The sequence below is a fragment of the Polypterus senegalus genome, chromosome 16 (assembly GCF_016835505.1).
Source record: "Polypterus senegalus isolate Bchr_013 chromosome 16, ASM1683550v1, whole genome shotgun sequence".
Taxonomy (NCBI): Eukaryota; Metazoa; Chordata; class Cladistia; order Polypteriformes; family Polypteridae; genus Polypterus; species Polypterus senegalus.
In genome coordinates, this window is record NC_053169.1 from 1,271,717 (window position 1) to 1,292,716 (window position 21,000).

The 21,000-nt window shown below is 38.6% G+C and overlaps 1 protein-coding gene across 3 annotated transcripts in view; it reads left to right on the plus strand.

Annotated features, from left to right (window-relative positions):
* Positions 1-16,722, plus strand: part of seh1l (SEH1-like (S. cerevisiae)) — a 39,847-nt gene extending 23,125 nt beyond the window's left edge. Inside the window, exons 6-9 of one of the 3 annotated variants that reach the window (XM_039738115.1) lie at positions 1,407-1,547; positions 3,302-3,459; positions 6,386-6,539; positions 15,136-15,385. In XM_039738115.1, coding sequence (XP_039594049.1) covers positions 1,407-1,547; positions 3,302-3,459; positions 6,386-6,539; positions 15,136-15,148 — 466 coding nt within the window. In that variant the 3' untranslated portion in view covers positions 15,149-15,385. Of the gene's footprint in view, positions 1-1,406; positions 1,548-3,301; positions 3,460-6,385; positions 6,540-15,131; positions 15,386-16,064 lie in introns of those variants that run through there. The other 2 variants (XM_039738114.1, XM_039738113.1) reach the window with 2 other exon arrangements.
* Positions 16,723-21,000: the final 4,278 nt, after the last annotated feature.

Consider the following 21,000-nt stretch of genomic DNA (forward strand, 5'->3'; position numbering starts at 1 on the left):
ACATCTCTCAACACAGCTTGAAACTTACTGATTTTATGCAAAAATTGTTCCAGTAGATTTTACTCTACCATGATAATATTTCTGCATCTGTTGGCACACATTATATCCTGCATTGATCTATGTACAGAAAGTCATGCGCTAAATGTATCCGCACCATCCAACCTCTGCTCCTTGGGGACAAGCTGACAGAGATGGCAGTAGATTCACAACTGGTGGCATGGATCGTGGACCATCATACAGACAGACCTCAGTATGTGCGTATGTGGAACTGCAGGTCTGACATTGTGGTCAGCAGCACAGGAGCGCCGCAGGAGACTGGACTTTCTCCGGTCCTGTTCAGCCAACATACATCGGACTTCCAATACAACTCGGAGTCCTGCCACGTGCAAAAGTTTGCTGACGACACTGCTATGGTAGGCTGCATCAGGAGTGCGCAGGAGGAGGAGTATAGGAACCTTATCAAGGACTTAAATGGTGAAACTCAAACCACTTACACCTGAACACCAGCAAAACCAAGGAACTGGTGGTGGATTTTAGGAGAACCCGGCCCCGTGATTATTAGAGGCGACTGTGTGCAGAGGGTACAGACCTATAAATACCTTGGAATGCAGCTGGATGATAAATTGGACTGTCTGTCTGTTTCAGCATATTTATTAGCCCAGTCACAAGTTTATATTTGCATTGCTTGAATGCTAAACAGTCAAATAGAAGTAATGCGTGAGGTGACTTCATTATAAAAGAGCAAATAAGAAACAATGAGTGATGCCACACATGCCAACAGTCCTATTGTAGACATTTGCTGGGAGCATTGCGGAATCGTGTCAGCTATTTTGTTTAACTCTACTGCAAGCTATCTAATGTCTGCAATATTGTTAAGAAAGAATTCATAGAAAACCGGTATGATAAGTATGTAAATGTCTGTACACTTTTCTGCTACTGATTTATATGTATAAATGTGCACGTGGTCTATACCTGTCTTCCATGTACAGTGCAGCAAAAGAACGGGACACATTTTTTCTTTAAATCTTGCTGCTACTTTGTCTTTTGTGTCTTTTGGCTACCCTGCAACTTCTAGTACTAGAACTACTTACAGTTAGATCAGAATGGCGGAGGAAGAAAGCCAGTCATAATAACTAAATACAGTACAAAAAGGCCTGTGGATTAGTAAAATGGTCTCCCACTTTGTTCTTCTAAATACAAAAGAATGCCATTGAGTTTCTTGTGGAGCAGCACAGCGGTGAAATAGTAAGCAGAGCCGTCTCATGGATCCGGTGTCATGTGTTGGAATTCTATGTCCGGTTATTGTGTTGCTATATAAATTGATTTTTTTGGTTAACAATTAATCTTCTTTTTTTTTTTTGTGCTTGTAATGTTTATTAATATTTAAATTTGACATTGTTATACAGGAAATACGCAAAGGCAGAGACTCTTTCTATGGTCACGGATCCAGTGCATGATGTTGCATTTGCACCAAACCTTGGAAGATCTTTCCATGTATTAGCTGTTGCAACAAAAGATGTGTGCATTTTCAATCTGGTACCCCTTCGGTAAGTAGGATGCAGCACATGTTTAAGTACATGGTTGTTGAAAGAAGCAGCTTTGGTACACTTGATAGGTGAACAATATACTTCAAGCTTACATTAAATATAAATAAGATATAACAGGAGGTCCCTATCCTGATACTTTTCAAAAACTAACAAAACTTCCACTTCCCTTTTAATTTCAGAAACTGTGCTGTTCTACTTCAGCAAAAACTTCCACTTCCCTTTTAATTTCAGAAACTGTGCTGTTCTACTTCAGCAAACACAATATGTGACCAATTCATGGTGAACAATATGGAATAATTATGAAATAAAAATTGGATAAGCAAATACTTTTCCACAGCACTCTGTAACTCCATTCTGGTTTGAATTTCTGGCCAGGAGTTTGCATGTTCTCATTATGTTTTGTGTAGGTTTTCCTCTGGGTACATCCGTTTTTTGTTTTTTTATTTATTTATTTTTTTTTTATTTTGAAATTTTTTTTAACCACATCCCAAAGCTATGTGGTTTAGTTGAATTAGTGGCTGTAAACTGCCCCACTGTGAATGATTTGGTTGTTATTGTTTTTGGGAAAGGCACCAGATACCCTCAAGCCTGAACTGGATAAGTGGGTTAGATTAATGGATCGATGGTCTTGGCCTGACAACGTAGGAAGACCTCAAATCTGATATTTCTCACGTTTTAAAAGAAATTGGTTAAGATTAGTAGATCATTAAACCGAAGAGTTGAATGAGGAGTCTCAACAGCTTTTGAAAGTATCTGACACTTTTGAATTGGACAGCTAAAGCTGATGTTGCAGCTTCTGGTCAGAGGGTATGTTAGACATGCTGGTTGCGATTACTGAGCTCGTTGAGGGACTGTGTCAATTTGCATGACTGAAAATCACGTTCCAGAATAATTGTGCTCACTCCATTTTCTGACAGCCAATAGCTTGTTGTCTGACAGCATTGATACTGTACAAAAGGATAAGGGGAAAGGTAAGTTCAGCTGCAGTCTCATCCCCTGTTTCTTCTTTCTATACTGTTGTGGCATATAAAACACCAAACAACAGACAGATGAGCCTCTGTTATGTTTTCAAGGTCTAAAATACCTGTGTTCCTTTTTACTCATAACTGCATTGTATTTCAGGATGAGTATTCATCAGTTGTCTGCTCTCATGCAGGCAGAGTCCACCCCAATGACAAAAGACAGATCATCAATTGCTTAAAGTCGTCAGATATGAAATGGCCTTAACTAAACATCCTTGATGGATTTTATAGTCTTCTTTTGTTTGTAAATCTTATGCGAAAGGTGTTGTATCCTGCGTAAGGGATAGTAAGGGTCAACTGTTCAAATAGTTAGGTTAACAGTTAAGGCCCCCCATGCATGACCATGAGTAGTTATTACTTTGATTGTCTGGCATTTGCCATCTGAATAAAGTTTTTGGCTTGTGGGTTCTGAAGGCAACACAAGTCTACGATCAAATAAAATTCCATTCTTTGTCTGCCTAAACTGGGTTATGCAGCCTTTGGGGCTCCATAAAATCACAGTCATGACCAGCTAGTCTGCCAATGTGGAAAATAATACACAGCCTCTAGAGTGTATAGTGGAAGTGGTAACCAGATTTAAAGTCCTACATAGTAATGCTGAAGAATTTTCTATCTCCGAGTATAAAATAAAGAAATGGCACAAAACAGAATCGTCATTAAAAGGAGAAGTAAGAGCGAAAATTTATTTTCTTTCATTATAATCTAATGCTCATTTTTTTTTTTTTTTTATAGAAAAGAACCAAGCAGTACTTCAGGTCCAACAAAATTTGATATCCAAACAGTGGCTCAGTTTGAGCATCATAATTCTCAAGTCTGGAGGGTGAGCTGGAATATAACCAGTACTCTGTTGGCTTCATCAGGGGATGATGGGTGTGTACGTCTATGGAAAGGTAATTAATCAGTTATGTTCAAAGATTTGTAAGATGTGGATAATCTCTATAAAAGAATCTCATGAGCAATGACTTAGCACAATTGGCGCTCTGATTATTGGGTTTTATCTTGACTTATGACTAACACAGTCCTGTGCATTTTTAAGTTACTAACATGATAACATATTTGCTCAAATAATATTTAGTATGCAGTATGCTGGGATGATACTATTTCTTAATTTAGAAGTGCTCTTTCTTACTCCTTACATTGTCTTTGGGTCAAATTTAACCCATTTTTATTTTTGTTATCAGTAAGAACACCCTAAACCTTATCTGTTTAGGGTGAAATTTTGACTTTTCCACTGTATTTAGTGTAGTATATTTATTCACAACCCATAAAAACATTCAAAATGTCATTACAGCTCAGAATTGGCTTTTAGTAAAGAGACCTTACTTTACAGATGTTACAGTTTTGTACAGCGGCTATATGTACACAGCAGTGTCCCTTAGGTTACCATTGACCTTAATGGATTTCTAACTGCATTTAGGGTAATGTGCTTGTTCACAAACTATAACAACCACCTACCGTCGTATGAAAAAGTTTGGGAACCCCTCTCAGCCTGTATAATAATTTACTTTCAACAAAAAAGACAACAGTGGTATGTCTTTCATTTCCTAGGAACATCTGAGTACTGGGGTGTTTTCCGAACAAAGATTTCTAGTGAAGCAGTAGACAGATAGATACTTTATTAATCCCAAGGGGAAATTCACATAATCCAGCAGCAGTATACTGATACAAAGAAACAATATTAAATTAAATAGTAATAAAAATGAAAAAAAAAATACAGTATTTGGTTGTATGAAATTAAATCAAATGTGAAAAACTGGCAGTGCAAAAATTTGGGTACCCTTGTAATTTTGCTGATTTGAATGCATGTAACTGCTCAATACTGATTACTTGCAACACCAAATTGGTTGGATGAGCTCGTTGAACTACATAGACAGGTGTGTCCAATCATGAGATAAGGTATTTAAGGTGGTCAATTGCAAGTTGTGCTTCTCTTTGACGCTCCTCTGAAGAGTGACAGCGTGGGATCCTCAAAGCAACTCTCAAAAGATCTGAAAACAAAGATTATTCAGCCTCATGGTTTAGGGGAAGGCTACAAAAAGCTATTTCAGAGGTTTAAACTGTCAACTGTAAGGAATGTCATCAGGAAGTGGAAGGCCACAGGCACAGTTGCTGTTAAACCCAGCAGGTCTGCCAGGCCAAGAAAAATACAGGAACGGCATATGAGCAGGATTGTGAGAATGGTTACAAACAACACACAGATCACCTCTAAAGACCTGCAAGAACATCTTCCTGCAGGTGTTGTATCTGTACATCGTTCTACAATTCAGCACAATTTGCCCAAAGAACACCTGTATGGCATGGTGATGAGAAAGAAGCCCTTTCTGCACTCACACCACAAACAGAGTTGCCTGTTGTATGCAAATGCTCATTTAGACAAGCCAGATTTATTTTGGAACAAAGTGCTTTTGGACTGATGAGACAAAAATTGAGTTATTTGGTAAAAACAAAAAGTGCTTTGCATGGCAGAAGAAGAACACCGCATTCCAAGAAAAACACCTGCTACCTCCTGTCAAATTTGGTGGAGGTTCCATCATGCTGTGGGGCTGTGTGGCTAGTTCAGGAACTGGGGCCCTCGTTAAAGTTGAGGTTCGGATGAATTCATCCCAATATCCGAAGATACTTCAGGATAATGTTCAAGCATCAGTCGCAAAGTATCATCGAAAATCTATGGGATGATTTGAAACAGGCTGTCCATGCTTGACAGCCGTCAAATTTAACTGAACTGGAGAGATTTAGTATGGAAGAATGGGGATAAAAATACCTCCATCCAGAATCCAGACACTCATCAAAGGCTATAGGAGACGTCTAGAGGCTGATAGATTTACAAAAGGAGTCTCAACTAAGTATTGATGTCATGTTTCTGTTGCGGTGCCCATATTTATGCACCTGTCCAATTTTGTGATGATGCTTATTGCATATTTTCTGTTAATCCAATAAACTTAATATCACTGCTGAAATCCTACTGTTTCCATAAGGCACATCGTATATTAAAACGAAGTTACTACTTTGAAAGCTCAGCCAATGATAAACAAAAATCCAAAGAATTAAGAGGGGTTCCCAAACTTTTTCATATGATTGTAAGTGCTATCTTTTCAGGTCAGTTATGTATCGACTTTATTTTACAAAAGTGCCCTAACTTTACAAAAAAATTTTGTACAGCTGCTACACATTTTCAGCACCGCCATGTCCTTTGGGTTAATTGTGACCCACCATATTTCTATATTTCTTGTGCTTCTGTAAAAGCTACATTTCTCCTTGGGACAAATAAAGTTCTGTCTGTCTATCTGTGGATTTTACTTTCGATTTAGAGTACTGTTTGTTTACATACCATTAAAAACATCCTGAATCTGTCATATACAGTTTAAGATGGCTAAAATACATTCTGGGTGAAAAATCTGACATTCAGGACACCTAAAAAAGGGTGTCGAGGTCAGGCCAAAAAAGACCCAGAAGGCACAGCATTAAGTCAGCACTTGAAGACATTGTGAGGGTTAAGTGTAGTTATGTTTTCGTACAAATTATGAAATTGCCATAGCAACTTGGGGGAAAACCGTTTAAATTTCCGCTACACTTGCACTTGTTTATAAGCAAGAAATGCTGCAATTGGGGGGAAAAAAAATTCTTTCTCCGTTTTTAATTTCCACAATAAAAGAAAAATACATAGGAAGATGTGTACTGTGGAGGTCAGATGATTTAATGATGTCATAAAACTATATCTTGTTGCGACTATTTTCTAAAATTCCTGAAATTCAAGATATGAAATTTGGCTTTGAAATTATTTTTTTAATAATCTATTTGAATTTGTTCAATTTACAGCTAATTACATGGGTAACTGGAAGTGTACTGGCATTTTGAAAGGTGATGGAACTCCTGTGAATGGCACTTCCAATCAGCATGGAATGTTAACATCACCTTTGGGGTCAGCAAATCAGACTATCCAGGGCTCACTAAATGGTACTTCAGCCAGCAGGTAAGTTTAAGTCATGTTTCATTTGTTTGTGTGTGTGTGTGTGTGTGTGTGTGTGTGTGTGTGTGTGTGTGTTTTAGTAATGGACATGTCATAGAAACTGGTAAAGTTTGCTCATTTTCACATCTAGGTGACAATACACAGACATTCACCTCAATACGGTACTTGTCATTTTATTGTAGTAGTGTATGCAGTCTTAATGTGTATACAGAATTTTTTTTTTTTTGCAGTTGATCAACACAAAATCTTTTTTTTTTTTGTCAGAATGAAAGAAAAATCATTCAGAGTTAATGACAAGCACAATAGTGGAGGATGAGTGAATCTATAGACATGCTTCCTTTGCACTCCCCTAATAATCAGTCGACTAGTTCAGATATGTACACAAGTGGAATTTTCCTTTGATCATGAGAAATAAATTACTGGACAGCCCAATATTTGGTTAAAGGAGCTTCAGGCAAAACTACATCACATATTACATCCAGTAATGAATATTCTGTACTCAGCTTTAGAAGAAGATTATTCTTCAAACAAGACAATGATAAAAAATGTGTAAGAGTTACTGGACTAACCTTGAAAGCTGAAGTCTCAACTTTCTGGTGTCAGTTGTCCAGTCAAACATATGTGGCACAATTGAAAAGTGCTGCTCACAAAGGGAGTTGAAGACTTTTATATAGTTGACTGGCCATATTTTCCCAAAGCTAAAAAACAATGGGGAACCCAAAATTTCTAGAATCGGTCAATAGCATAGCAATAAGGTGTAGTTATTGAATTTGCTGCTAGGAATTTCATGCCTACAGTCAAGGTAATCAGTCTGCCGAGTGGCATCATGCTGAGTTGTTTGAAGTTGTATTTCTAACTTGCATTCTACAATTATACACAATACTTGGTCATTTTTTTTCACTCTAAGTCACCATAGTATATTTTCAAATAATAACAATGATTGCGTTTTTCCACATTGGCAGGCTTGTTCATAGAGAGTTTGTTTTCCCACGGGCAGACTATTACTCAGTGGCATTACATTGAACTGCTGAGGCATCTACAGGAAAGCTTCATGAAAAACATCTGGAGAAGTGGCACATCCAAAACTGGATTTTGCACCATATCAACCCTCCTGCATACACTGAGTTGTCGGTCAGAGTTTTTGACCAAAAACAATGTGGTGGTTGCTTCACAATCCCCATTTTCATCAGATCTTGCTCCCTGTCACTTAAAACTAAAACTGAAGGGAAAAAAGTTTTCCACCATATTGGAAATCAAGTAGGCTCTAGACAAGATAACAAAAGATGACTACAAGAAATGTTTCCAGGAACCGGTGTACTGCTTCTCGAGGAGAGTATTTTGAAGGTGACTTAAAGAAAACTGGTTTTAGTTTTTTCATAAAATGTATATTTATTTTTATTTTAACATTTCTGGGAATTTGGGGGTTCACACTCATATGTACCTAACTGAAATTTCTGCTAATGATGTCACTGCCAAATGGTAACTTAACTGCAGGAACTGCTTAAGGAATCCATTTTTGATTTTTTTAATGTTTATAATGTAATTGAGCAGGTTCTGTAGAAATTGATATTCACTTTGATACCCTTGAGGTTTTTGTGTTGATCAGCTGCAAACAAAATCTCAGTTAAACTATTCTGATGTAATCCAATTTGAAAGCATTGGAAAAGTTCTGCTGCCTTTTTAGCTATTTATTTTTGTTTTTCCATAAACTAGGGAATGACACCTAGTCAGTGAAACCTCAAGGAACTTTGATAAAAATATTTTCAACATATAAACATTTTGAATGTTTAATATGCGTTTGTATTGCTAATATACCAGCAGTAAATCAGATGTCCTGGTGTATACGTCTTCTGTATGTTTCTATGTGTTAATGTTTTATATTACATATTTAGTTTAAAGGGAGCATCGTAACTCGTGAGGTTTACAAGAAATATACGGAGTACTGATTTTACAGAATTTACCATGCTCAGAATGCATGTATATAAGGAGTTTTCAGTCAGTCCTTTAGGATCAGGGTAGGAATTCCATAGCTCTGCAAAGTTTTTGGTTTGATTATAATCCATTTCTTTGTGATATTATGTAACAAGCATTCAGGATCTTTGTCATTTATTCTCATATGACCACGGCTCAGATGGAGAACAGCTCTCTTGTTTTGGAGTTCACACAGCTTCAAAACACTTTTCTAATGGCTGACTTTGCACATCAGTGGATAATCTGTGCTTGTTTATAAAATAGTCGAGCAGGCAGCTGATTTCACCTCACGGACACAGTTCTAACTAATTTAAATCTGACTCATTGGAAGCCACCTCTGTGGCTAATCCTTAGTTTGTAGTTAGAGGTTTTTGCATTGGATGCATTTATACATTCATATATAAAACTACTAATCTTTTCACACACAAGCTTGCAAAGTTAGGGAAAGCATCTTTCAAAGCCCTGAATTGAATTGTGGCTTACCTTTTAATTTAATTTTTTTTTTCTTTTTTGTCAGTTCAGGTTAATTTAACCAAAAAGTGGTGTTGAGTAAATGTTGATAGATCACATTTCACTCTAATCAGGGCACTACTAATAATGTATAGGTATATATTATGCAAATTATCTGCCTAAACAGTCTTCAGATGCATGTAAATCAAAAAGGTGCATTTTATCTGCTCCAAAGTTGAAGGGGGCAACGATAAATGAATGATTGTAATATTTAAGGAAAATTTATCATCCAAAGGTAACAGTGAAAACTCAAAATCGGGAATCCTCAGTTATGGTCCTGAAAGGCCACAGTGGCTGCAGGTTTTTGTTCCAGCCAGTTCCATAATTAGAAGTCAGGCTTAGCAGATAACGAAACTTGGAATTTAATTATTTGGCTTATTAGTGCTTCAGTTCTCCCAAGACAAATCTTTATCACATTATAGATGCTTTGTTTTCCAAGAACATTATCCAAGTGTTTTGTGGTCCTGAACAGATTTATAGCGGTTATGAAAAGCTCCGATTCTCACTGTCTTTAAATGGTGACGTGTTTAATTTATTTAGGGACGCCAGGAGAGCACCCAGCCTTGACCTGGCTCGAACGCTTATAATCAGAAACACGTAATGGTAACAAATGAATTGGTGGTAAAAATAATCTCTCTATTATATAAAAAAAAAAAAAATCTTGAGACAAGACGGTTTCCAACAGATTTTTTCAAGTCCCGTCCGCTCTCCTCTTACCTCTCATTCGTGTAAATGCTTTTATCAGATACAGTTCCTGCGCTCTCAGCTCTTATAAATTTTTACTTTTTTCTCACTTTAAGTTCCCAATAAAAGAAGACTTCTGTCCAAATCTTAATGAAGAATTTCATCCCGAAGCGTTAACAACAGAAGAAATGAGTACGCGGGCAATGCTAGCACCAAGAAACTATGAAGTCAAACAAATTTACACGAAAATTGTTTATCGGTTACACGACAAATTGGTTAAGTGCATATCAATAGACTCTACTGAAACAGTTGGCGGTGATTGTGCAGAAGATGAAAACATCAACTTACAATATCATGATGAATATCTACAAGCGTTAACACCGTCTGGTCTTCCACAGGCTGAATTACTGTTGAAAGGAGGATGTATCGTAATGTTATTGCGTAATTTATGTTCGAATGATGGGCTATGCAATAGGACAAGATTAGTTGTATTGAAAATTGGTCGAACAATTCTGAAATGTAAAATTTTAAAAGGCGACAAGAAAGGTAATGTAGTACATCTTCCGCGAAAAACATTAGACACCAAAAGAGAGCTTGATATGCCTTTCGTATTAAAACATTTACAGTTTCCCGTTAGAATAGCTTTTGCTGTGACAATTAACAAATCACATGGACAAATATTTGAAAAAGTTGGTTTATTTATTAGAGAGAAAGAAACAATATTCACTGACGGGCAGTTATACATTTCATTGTCACGATGTAACTCCAAACTCGGAATCAAAATTCACAGCGATATTGACAAAAAGTTAATTCCAAATATTGTTTTTACTGAAGTTTTACAGTAAAAGTGTAAGTTTAAAAAGTATTTGCATGTTAATTTCAAAGCCAATCAGAACAAAAACGTATAACGCACCAAATACCTGTAATGCAACATTTTTCTTTCAATTTATTACGTTTTACTATTTTTTACTATGGTTAATTGCTCACTGTAATGTAAAATAGTTAGGTCTATGTAACAATTCCCATGAAAATAGAAATCTGTTTAAATTGTATATCCGCTTCCCCATAAGCAAGCAGCAGAGCTGCGAAGTGGCTATCGCGTAGCACCCAAAACGGGGGTTTGTCAAGCAAAGCGAGCAGCGAGCAGAGCCCCCTAGTATTAAATGAATAAAGAGGGCAAACACAATCAACCAACAATTAACGCATACGCAAATTTCCATCCAATTGCCTCAATGGCAATTATTATTTAACTAACACACAATGAAACCTGACAAATATTAAGAACCAAATGGCTAACTTTAAATTCTCAATACCCTGCGGGAACACCTGATGCTGCCCAATGACAAAGCACTACCCAGGCTGCTGGGATCTGTAGTTCATTTAAGTAGCACTGCTTTAGATTTGCACCTCTTGGTCCTTACCCCCTTTCTCATTTATTTCAAAACATTGTATTAACACAGATACGCCATAATGCATAGTCGTACACAGGTTTAAATGGATTCATGTTAGCTGGACAGCTGGTGATTCTGCCGTCACTGGCACCTTATTATTAACTGATGGCTAGTTAGGAGAAGATCTTCGCGAAGCCAATGGAGGCTCTGATAGGGGCGCTCGAGAGACTGAGTGAGGAGTCTGAGTGTCTGGGCTTACAAGTGTCCTGGATAAAAACCAAGATCCAGGCCTTTAATGGCCTCTTGGGCATAGCCATCAGCAGTGTGTCTGTTTGCAGAGAGAGTGTTGACCTTGTTGAGAGGTTTACTTACCTTGGCAGTGACATTCATGTCTCTGGTGACTCTTCCTGTGAAGTCATTAGATGGATTGGCAGAGCATGGGGGGTCATGAGGTTGCTGGAAAGGGGTCTTTGGCGCTCCCGATGTCTATGCAAAAAGACGAAGGTCCAAGTCTTTAGAGTCCTGGTGCTTCTGTCTTACTATATGGTTGTGAGACATGGATGCTATCCAGTGACCTGAGACGAAGACTGGACTCCTTTGGAAAATCCTTGGGTACCGTTGGTTCGACTTTGAACGGTCAAATGAGCGGTTGCTCATGGAGTCCCGAATGAGGCGCATTACCTGCATTGTGAGGGAGCGTCAGTTACGGCAGTACGGCCATGTGGCGCATTTCCCCGAGGGTGATCCGGCTCATAAGATCCTCATTGTTGGGTACCCAAGTGGCTGGACCAGGCCAGGGGGTTTCCCACGTAACACCTGGCTGCGGCATATAGAGGGTCATTTCCTGTGGGTAGGACTGGGCCGCGTGTCTGCCTGGGGTGTTGCCAACCAGGATCCCAAACTGTTTCGACGTTTAGTGGGTGTGGCAACGCACTGTACCAGTGCGTGGTCCCCAACTTGACTTGACTTGGTTAGGAGAACAGGCAACAGCTAAAACCTACATGCAGTTGTTTAAAACTAAAGTAGACCATTAAGGGCTTTCATTTGTAACATGTGAGTTAACTAAAGCTAAGCCAAAAAAAAGCCAAATTGCTTTAGCAGTAAATAAGCAGATTCTAATTAAGAAATTGATGACCGTGAAAACACGTAGCCAGTGCAGCCCTCCAGGATGTAATTGACGAGTCCTGCTCTAAAGTATTTTTGCAACATTTGGGTATGACAGGATTTGAAGATGTGCGGTGATCAAATGTTGAATCTTTGATCAAAAAGTTGTAAAGAATTTAAAAAACCTGTTTTGCATGCAATTGTATGTAAAATTTGGATATCCCTGATCAGATTTCATGTGTCACTGAGTCTCAGCCAAAATCAACATCTACAGTATAAGGTGCAAGCGTTACACATTTCTGCTCTATTACTGTTTGTTTGATTGAATTTATTAAATTTAAAAATAATACCAAAATCAAAAATAAAAAAGTGGACATCTGGAGCTAGGAATTGTGGCTTATGGAAGAGACTCAGTGGTCATAGTACGCTAATCCCTGTCTTTAGACAGCACACAGAAACAGCTCAAAAATCTTCCTAGGTATGTTTGTGTGACATTTACCCTGAACAAGTGGCCAACTGTATCCCCGTTTTCTTGTTAAACTCATGTCAAAGTAACAGCCTCGATCCACTGTTCTAGTTCCGTTTGCAATTATGAAAACTTCAGTCATGTCACCTCTTAATCTCCATTTGCTTAAACTCATTCAGTCTTTCCTCATAACTCCTCCCTTGTAAACCTGGAATCAACATAGTTGCTCTTCCCTGGACTTTTTCTGGTGCCGCTTTTGTAGCCCGGGAAGTAAAACTGTATGCAGTACACCAGGTGCAGCATCACCAGCACATTTTGAAGCTAGAGCGTAACTTTCTTTGACTTTTACTCCACATATTGTTGTATAAAACCTAACATTCTGTTAGCTGCCTTGATCATGTCTGTACATTGTCTGGATATAGATATTGATAAGTACACTATGGCGCCCCAGGTCCTTCTCATAAGGTGTATTTTCAAGTTTCAGGCCTCCCATTGTGTATTCAAATCTGCATTGTCTAGATGTACATATTCATACACACAATGCTCACCTAAGGTAATGTAGAGTGTGGTTAAGCGAGGGAATGCACAAGTCCAAAACTAATATTGGGGTCCCAGAAGAGTCTCCCCTCTTAATATGCAGGATAGCGCAAAATAGAACCACAAAAGTTATCGGCTCATGGGGCCTCCAAACAGATAAGGTAGCTCTGAAGAGTGGTCAAAGTTTAGTTCGGAGCACTGAGCGGCAGTTTCATCTTTTCCAAAAGAGATGCCGCCTTCCGGGAGTGTCTCGGTCTTGTAATCTTTTGACTGAAAGGGGCTGCATCAGTTGCCCTCCTTCTTTGGGAGTCTTCTTGGAGCTATGGATGGAAATGGGGACAATACTGTGGGCAACAGAGCTGACCTTGTATTCAGCTTTGTAGTGCCTACCTTTAATGAGCTGGGAAGGTAACCCTTAGACACACATGCATGGCACGAGTCACCACCAGGTATAAAAATGCAGTCATAGTTGATTATAGGGCACCTACTGATACCCGATTTTATTTCTGTAGGTTCAGTATATTTCTGTAGGTTAATAGGTTTATATTATCATTATTTGTTGCTTGTACACAATGTGGTGAAATTCTTACTTGCACGTGCTAATTAATATACATTATGTCATCATTCTCCAGCACCATGATTTCTGAGTAGTGCTACCCAATCTGGAAACATTTGTCTTCCTGTAGTGGCAACACTGTGCAGAAAAGGTAGAAGATGATCAAGATAGAAATCAGCTGACATCACCAGGAAGTGCTTGTTTGCAGTGTTCATGTGTTAATGGAATTTATCCTATTAGCTGACCCTGCAAGGAGACCTCTTTTGAGCCAGATTTTGTGGATTCACGACTGACTACCATCAGTTTGCCAAGTTGTGAATCTTTGAACTGAGATGCCTTGTGGTGCGAGTCCACAGCAATTCACTAGGCAACGAGAATGGGGTCTGCTCTGTGGACAGGTGGAACGTCGTGGCACACTGTGCAGAAAGGTGGAGGCTGATACAGAGAGAGATCAGTTGAGGTGTCTGGTCTCTGCATGGCTGACTAATGGGGTTTGCACTGTGGACAAGTAGTGTGTCATGAACACATTGCAGACAAGGTGAGGGCTGAGAGAGAGATCAGCTGACATCACCAGGAAGCACTCTGCTCGCAGCGCTCAGAGACGGCCTTTGTGCAACTGACTAATGCCGTTTCTTTAATTAGCTCAGGCTGCAAGGAGACCGCTTCTGAACTAGATCTTGCAGGTCCATTATTAGCTGATGTGTTTTGCGAACTATAAAATGTGACACAACTGCATTACTATCATACGGATTATTACAGGCACAAAACATAAATTTTGGAATCATTAACCCCTTGTTATCAGGTTTCAATCTAATGTTGGGGATGCTGCTGTAGGCTTAGCTAACACATTAATTTTCAGTTGTTTTGCAGGTCCGTTTCTTCAAGTTTGTGGGTGTTACTTGGCTACAATTTACTGCTTTATAACTTTTTAAATAAGTTAGTGTGTTTTATTTCTTTTATATGGAAGTGACGTGGGAAAGTACCGTTTATTGACATGTCATAAATGTGTTTATGATGATTAGAGTTAAGTACAATAATGATAGATTTTCCTTGTGATGTACAGCTTATTCTGTAAAGAAGTATACATTTTAAAAGCATCCAAATTTTGTGTGTTTGTGTGTGTGTACACTGAGTGCTAAACTACGTATAGCAGTTAATGCAGTTTCCTTTATTACCTGTTCACTGTCTCTGTGTTCAAAATGTGTGTGTGTGTGTGTTGTGTACACATATGCATCCCTACCCAAGAGTGGTGGCAGTAGCTCTCATATGGTAGTTGATTTATACATTATGCACATGATACAGTTTTTTTGTTTTTTTTTTTTTTCTAACAGTAATCATTTTTTGCTTTTACACTTGTATTATGTCCTTTTTAACAGAAAGAAAGGACAGCTGATACCGAGCTAACTGGGAGTATCTTTGCTGTTTTGCTGCTTGTTGCATGCACACAGGAACGGAAAGAGAACTCCGTTTTCCCCTTCCCTGCGCCGACTGACCTCTCCCAAGAAATACCAACAGTCTGTTAATTACTAATCACAAACCTCAAGGATGTTTTATTTTCTGCAGTTTGTTATATATTATTGAACTTGTCTGGAAATGATATATTTAATAAATGCTCATTACTCCTTTTGAAGTGTTTGTTTAACACATTTACTTTCCTCCAGAAAACGGGCAACACGTGACACGCAGATATAATCAAAGGTATTAAACTCTGAGTAAACCATTAATACTGTTTATGCTTTTTTGTTGCCTCTGATTGTGAATAAACATAATATAGTATACTGTGTAAAAAAAAATTCTAATTTGTACTTTTATGGCAAAGAATTCTGTTACATTCTGAAACTCTTGAATTTTTTTTTTTTTTTATAGGTTTGAATTTGTCATACAAGATTGGGAATCGTTAATTATTTAACTGTTTAGGACTATGCATAAGTTTCGTAGGAAAATGTATTCCTCCAAAAAAAAATTATTCTGAAACCTGTTTTGTGAAAAGCTTTGGCCTTCCTTATGTATTGTTCACTTCTCATATTCTTCAGGTGTGCTTTTTTTGTTTGTTGAGTTTTTGTTTCCTCTTCACGTTTAAAAGCTTTTGCAGACTTTTCCCGCTAGAGACATTCGGCGACATTTTCTGTGCTTTATTTTTTTTTTTTTTTTTTATTTTGATTATTTTCTTTGGCATGGTTATTTTCTAAACTGTTTTACAGCATGAAGTCTCCTCTTCCCTTCCTTTGTATTTACTACCTTTCTCTTGTTTTGTTTTTATTTTTTTCTCTTTTTTTTTTGTTGTTGTCTTTCTGTCTCCATTGTTTCAGGTATTTCTTTCCCCCTCTGGAGCCCCCTCGTGCTGGATCGAGATGGTCCAGCTATGCCCAGCTTCTTCCTCCACCTACTCTGATAGAACAAACTTGTGACGCTGACACTGCCAGCCATCAGCTTCCTCACCCTCGCAGACGATATACAACTCGGCCTCTAAACCCCTTACCAGAAAATGAAGGGGATTAAAAAATTTGTTTTTTCCTTAACAAAAACTAACAAACAAAAAAAGTTAATTTATTAAAAGTCTTTGCAACTGTGCGCTTTAATGTTTGATTACAGTTTTTGTGCCTTTACAGTTTGTGGTCTGTTTCTTTTTGAATACTTGAACAAAGCAATTTGAAAGTGATCCTTTATTCATATCAATAATTAGAAAGTCTGTTTGAAGGATCGTTCCTTTTTTATCATCGTAAAAAGTGTAATCATTTAAAAATAAGATTTCTTCATAGCGGGATTTTATTCTCAAGCATACTACCAAACTTGAAACACAGCTTTTAGATTTTAGGTCTTGAGAAAGCTTCCTCATGCTGAACTGAAAATTTGAAAAATGACGGCCCAAAGTGACTTTTTTCCCATATTGCCTGATAAATTTAGAATCGACTTGTATGTATGTTTTTTATGTTTATATTCAACACATTTGTGTATTTATATTTTTCTGCAATAAATGTTTGTAAGGAATTTGTTTTAATGTTTTTCAAAGTCAGTAACTTCTGGGTATCACTTTTTTTATTTTAGTGCTTAGTTTTGGAAAAAATGGAAGGAATCTGCAATTTTACCTCGAGCAGTCTGGTAAATTTTTGGTGTTTTTATATTTGTCTTGATAATGAAAAGTTATCTGAAAATGAAAAGGAAAGTCCAAAATACTGGCATAAAATAGTTTCAGCACATTCAAAGCAACGGTTCCAGAGTAATGAGAGGGCACCTTCTGTTGGCTGTCATTTAGCAGAACTCATTTTGCATTGCCATCCTCGTTACGGAAGCTGATAAGCGTCAAAATGCAAATACCGCACTTAAAGATAAGAAGTAAAATGGTTTGCACTGAAGCTTTTTCCTTTTGGATGTGACTCTTAGACTTCCATTGTAGGCATTTCACTTAATGTTCATTTTTTTATGCAGATAGGTTTGAATTTTAAACTCTCCGCTTTAAAATCGGGTTGGTTGCAAGGTAGGATTTAGTTGTGGGTGGGGTGCCAATCCATTACAGAGTCAGCCCACACTATGCCAAAATATGTAAGGAAAACACACCAAGGCTTGGATTTGAACCTAGGGCTTTTAGAGCTGAGAGACGGCATGTTAAGCAGTGTGCCACTTTGTCACCCTAAGTTCTGCCTTAATTTAGTTAATGTTCAAACAGCACTGTTCAGGTGTAAAACAAGATGAGAGACAAGACAGAGTTGGGGATTCACCACAACACAGCTACCCCATTTAATGATGAGATGAAAAATGTACCATAGATTTGGATCCATTATTTAAAAAAATATCACTCCTAATGAGTTGATGTGTTTCATGTAGATGTGAGTTCTGAACTGAACCTTGACTTTCGTTTTGGATTGTTATATGGCAGTTGAAGTGGAGGAGGTGAGATTTTCTGGAACTGTAGTGGAAGTGATGTCACTGCTCTTCTGATTGTTCCTGGTAATGTTTGTTGGCAAAAAAGGAGAAGTCAACTACTTCGCCCCCTCACTTGGCGTCAACAGTACCTGCTCCCCTAGGTTCAACACATAAAAGACAAGTTCCATAGAAAAGCATCAAATACTCTAAACAAAAAACAATAATCAGAAATGAATAAACATGACAATAACTAATAAATTCACAAAAACAAAATTAGTAAAATTTTCAAAATGATACTTAAATGACCACAAAAAAGTTTGGATGGGGAAAGGTTGCCATAGGTGACATTTTAACTGGTTGTGTGAATGACATTAGGTGCTGTGATTTCTAAAGCCATTCCTCTCGTAACTGGGAGTGCATCTTAAACAACTGGACTACTAAAATATCGATGAACGTGAAAAATTCATAACTCTCTGGAAACGTTTTAGAAAGTAACAAACGTCAGAAATGATTTCTGCAACCCAAATAACCTGGAATGGCATGTAAAAATCTGCAAAATTGGTTCAGAAATTCTCAGCTTTAGTCATAATAAAAACAAAGATCAAAATTTAAAAAATTTGAATTTATATAGTAACATAATAAGCCAGATTCAAAAGATAACAAAACTATTCACGAATAAATGTGTAACAGCGCAACCCGCCTTGGCCAAACTGTGCTAATTATTGTTCCATGTGCAGAGTCCAGTGGAACACTTCAGTCAAGTCCGCTTTCAATTTCTGTTTGCTGAAACTAGAAAGGTTCAACTTCTTCAATCTCTCCTCACAGCTTACACTTCTCGGTCCCAGAAGTTACTCTCCACTGAACTATCAGCCTTCTTACTCTTCTCTGGACTCTCATTATTAAGTAAGATGTGAAGGAGTGTCAAGGACTTGCAAGTGGTAAAAACATAAGGAAGGACCCATTAAGACACCAAAAAACTAAAGGAATTCCCTCAAGGTAAACTGCATACCAGTTTGGGAAGAAAAGCGCACCACCAGGGGATACCGTATGGTGAAACGGTTTGTATGATTGAGGTGAGATAAAGGTTAGGCTAGCCAATACGGTTGTGGCACAAGAACTGAGAACATGACACCCTTTAATGGCCAGTATCTGTCTTGCCCAGACCAGTGTTTGTAAACTCTTCCATTGTCATGACCCAGGAAGGTTTTTTTTTAGGGTGGGATGGGGGATTCCAAGTCCCTTGTGAATCAATTGCAAGCGGGGGAATTGAGCACAATCGCTGGAATGGAGCAGCAATCTGCTGTGACCTATTACCATTATAAATAATTGCTTTAAAGTACAATAACAACTCGGAGGCTGCCCAGTGGTGGAGAACCAAAGTCTTGGTGGTAGCAAATAATCCTAATCCTAGTTCGTCAAAAGAAGAGGACATGTGGCCTCTTTAAGAATGCAGGCACCCCAGCAGGGTTGACTGCATTATGGGACTCTGTAGCCACATTCCAGTTGGTGTGCCCAATGCTAACTCCTGTCCACTGTCGAAAGCACCTACAGTGGGTATGTGAGCATCAGAACTGGACTTTGGATGGCAGAAGATCTCTTGAGCCAATGAATCCTATTCTTTTGTATCATGGTGATGGCTGGGTATATTTTGGTTGTTCACCTGAGAAAGAGAGAGTACCAGGATGCACTGGGGGAAGAAGACAAGCCGGTGGAGGTGGTAGATGCTTTAGGCAATGTTCTGCTGGGAAACCCTGGGTTTGGGCATTTATGTGGATGTTAATTTGACGTGTACCACCTACCTAAACATCATTGCAGACCAGGTATACCCCTACATAGCAATGGTATTCCCCAGTAGAAGTGATATCTTTGAGGAGGATAATGCGCCCTGACACACTGTGTGAATTGTTTGGGGAGATTTGTGGAATGTGATGTTCAAGAGTCCAAGGTATGGCCTCCTTTGAGCATCTGTGGGGTGTACTGGAACTCTCTTCTCTTGCATCTCCTAGTTCCCTATGGAACATGAGACTGTGACAATCTGCTTCCATCTTGTTCTGTCATTGGCTGCTGTTGTGCTTCGCCCCATGAGAGGTGTAATTCTTTCAGTTCAGCTTCTACAGTCCTCCTCCAGTTTGCTTTTTGGTCTTACTTGCTTCCTTTTCCCAGGTGGTGTGTCCAACTCATGGCTACTTTCGGGATGGGGTTCTGGTCCATCAGGAGGACATTCCCAAGCATGGTGGAACAAGTCCAATCTGCATTGGTTCCATCTCACAATTTGACAGCAGTTAGGTGGCCAATTGGTGAACAAAGGATGTTGTGTGGCCCCTTTAAGAAAACTGGCAGGTCCTATCTCGTCTTTCGTTATCAGATCCTTCAGCACTTTGCATTCTGCACTTCACTGATATTAAACAGAAAGTTGTTCCAGAAGCCTAACCATCCATCGTTTGTTTCTTCTTCCTTCCTAAACCTTTTGAAGTGAGGATTCCACTGTTTGCAGAGAAACAAAGGCATCAGTGCCCACGGGAAAGATTCAGAAATGGAAGAGATGTGAGTAGATATGATTAACCTTACAATATGGCACATGTAGTTTATAACATGTAATGAATGAGTAATATCACAAAAAACACGTATAAAAGGTAGGGGTAGACAGGAGGTCTCTCCACTTATTGACAGGTGGCAAAGAACACTACAGTTGTGGTCATGCGAGTGTGTCATCTGCAGCTGATGGTCAAAGTTGATGGATCTTGAGTGAGGTAAGGTAAGTATCCCGGAGAGGAGATTGGGGAAGGGGTCAACAATGTGTTAAGAGGAGCAGTACTGGATCGTGGTCCTTGGGACAAATGAGTGAGCCATAGTGCCTCCTCTAAATTCTTTACTGGTGTTCACATAAGACTTGTGTCAGGCTCCTGTGTAAGACATTGTAATTGTGTCTAATTAGCATGTATCTGGTGTAGTGGTATAAGTCAAAACACGATCAAGTGTGACATCTGTCACACACGTAAATGAGTGTTTAACTGTGTTGAGTCTTGGAGGACCACCATCTTTTATAGTTGTTATGTATCTGCTACATATACACACTAATGAGAAAAACATCAGAACCACTCCCAAGTGAAGTGAATGACATCAGATATCTTGTAACAGTGGAACATGTTGAGGTCCGGGATATTTTAGACCAGGGGTTCCCAATGCGTCGATCACGATCGACAGGTAGATCGCATTGCATTAAAAAAAAACATTTTTTTAAATGTTAATCTATCATATCCTCCCTATGGCATTTGCCACTTGATTGACATACATGGTGGCCAGTCTGAGATCTCTCTTCTTCTAACACACTGGTCAACCCGCACGCATGATCAAACGCACGAGCTACTGCAAAACTCTGGCAAT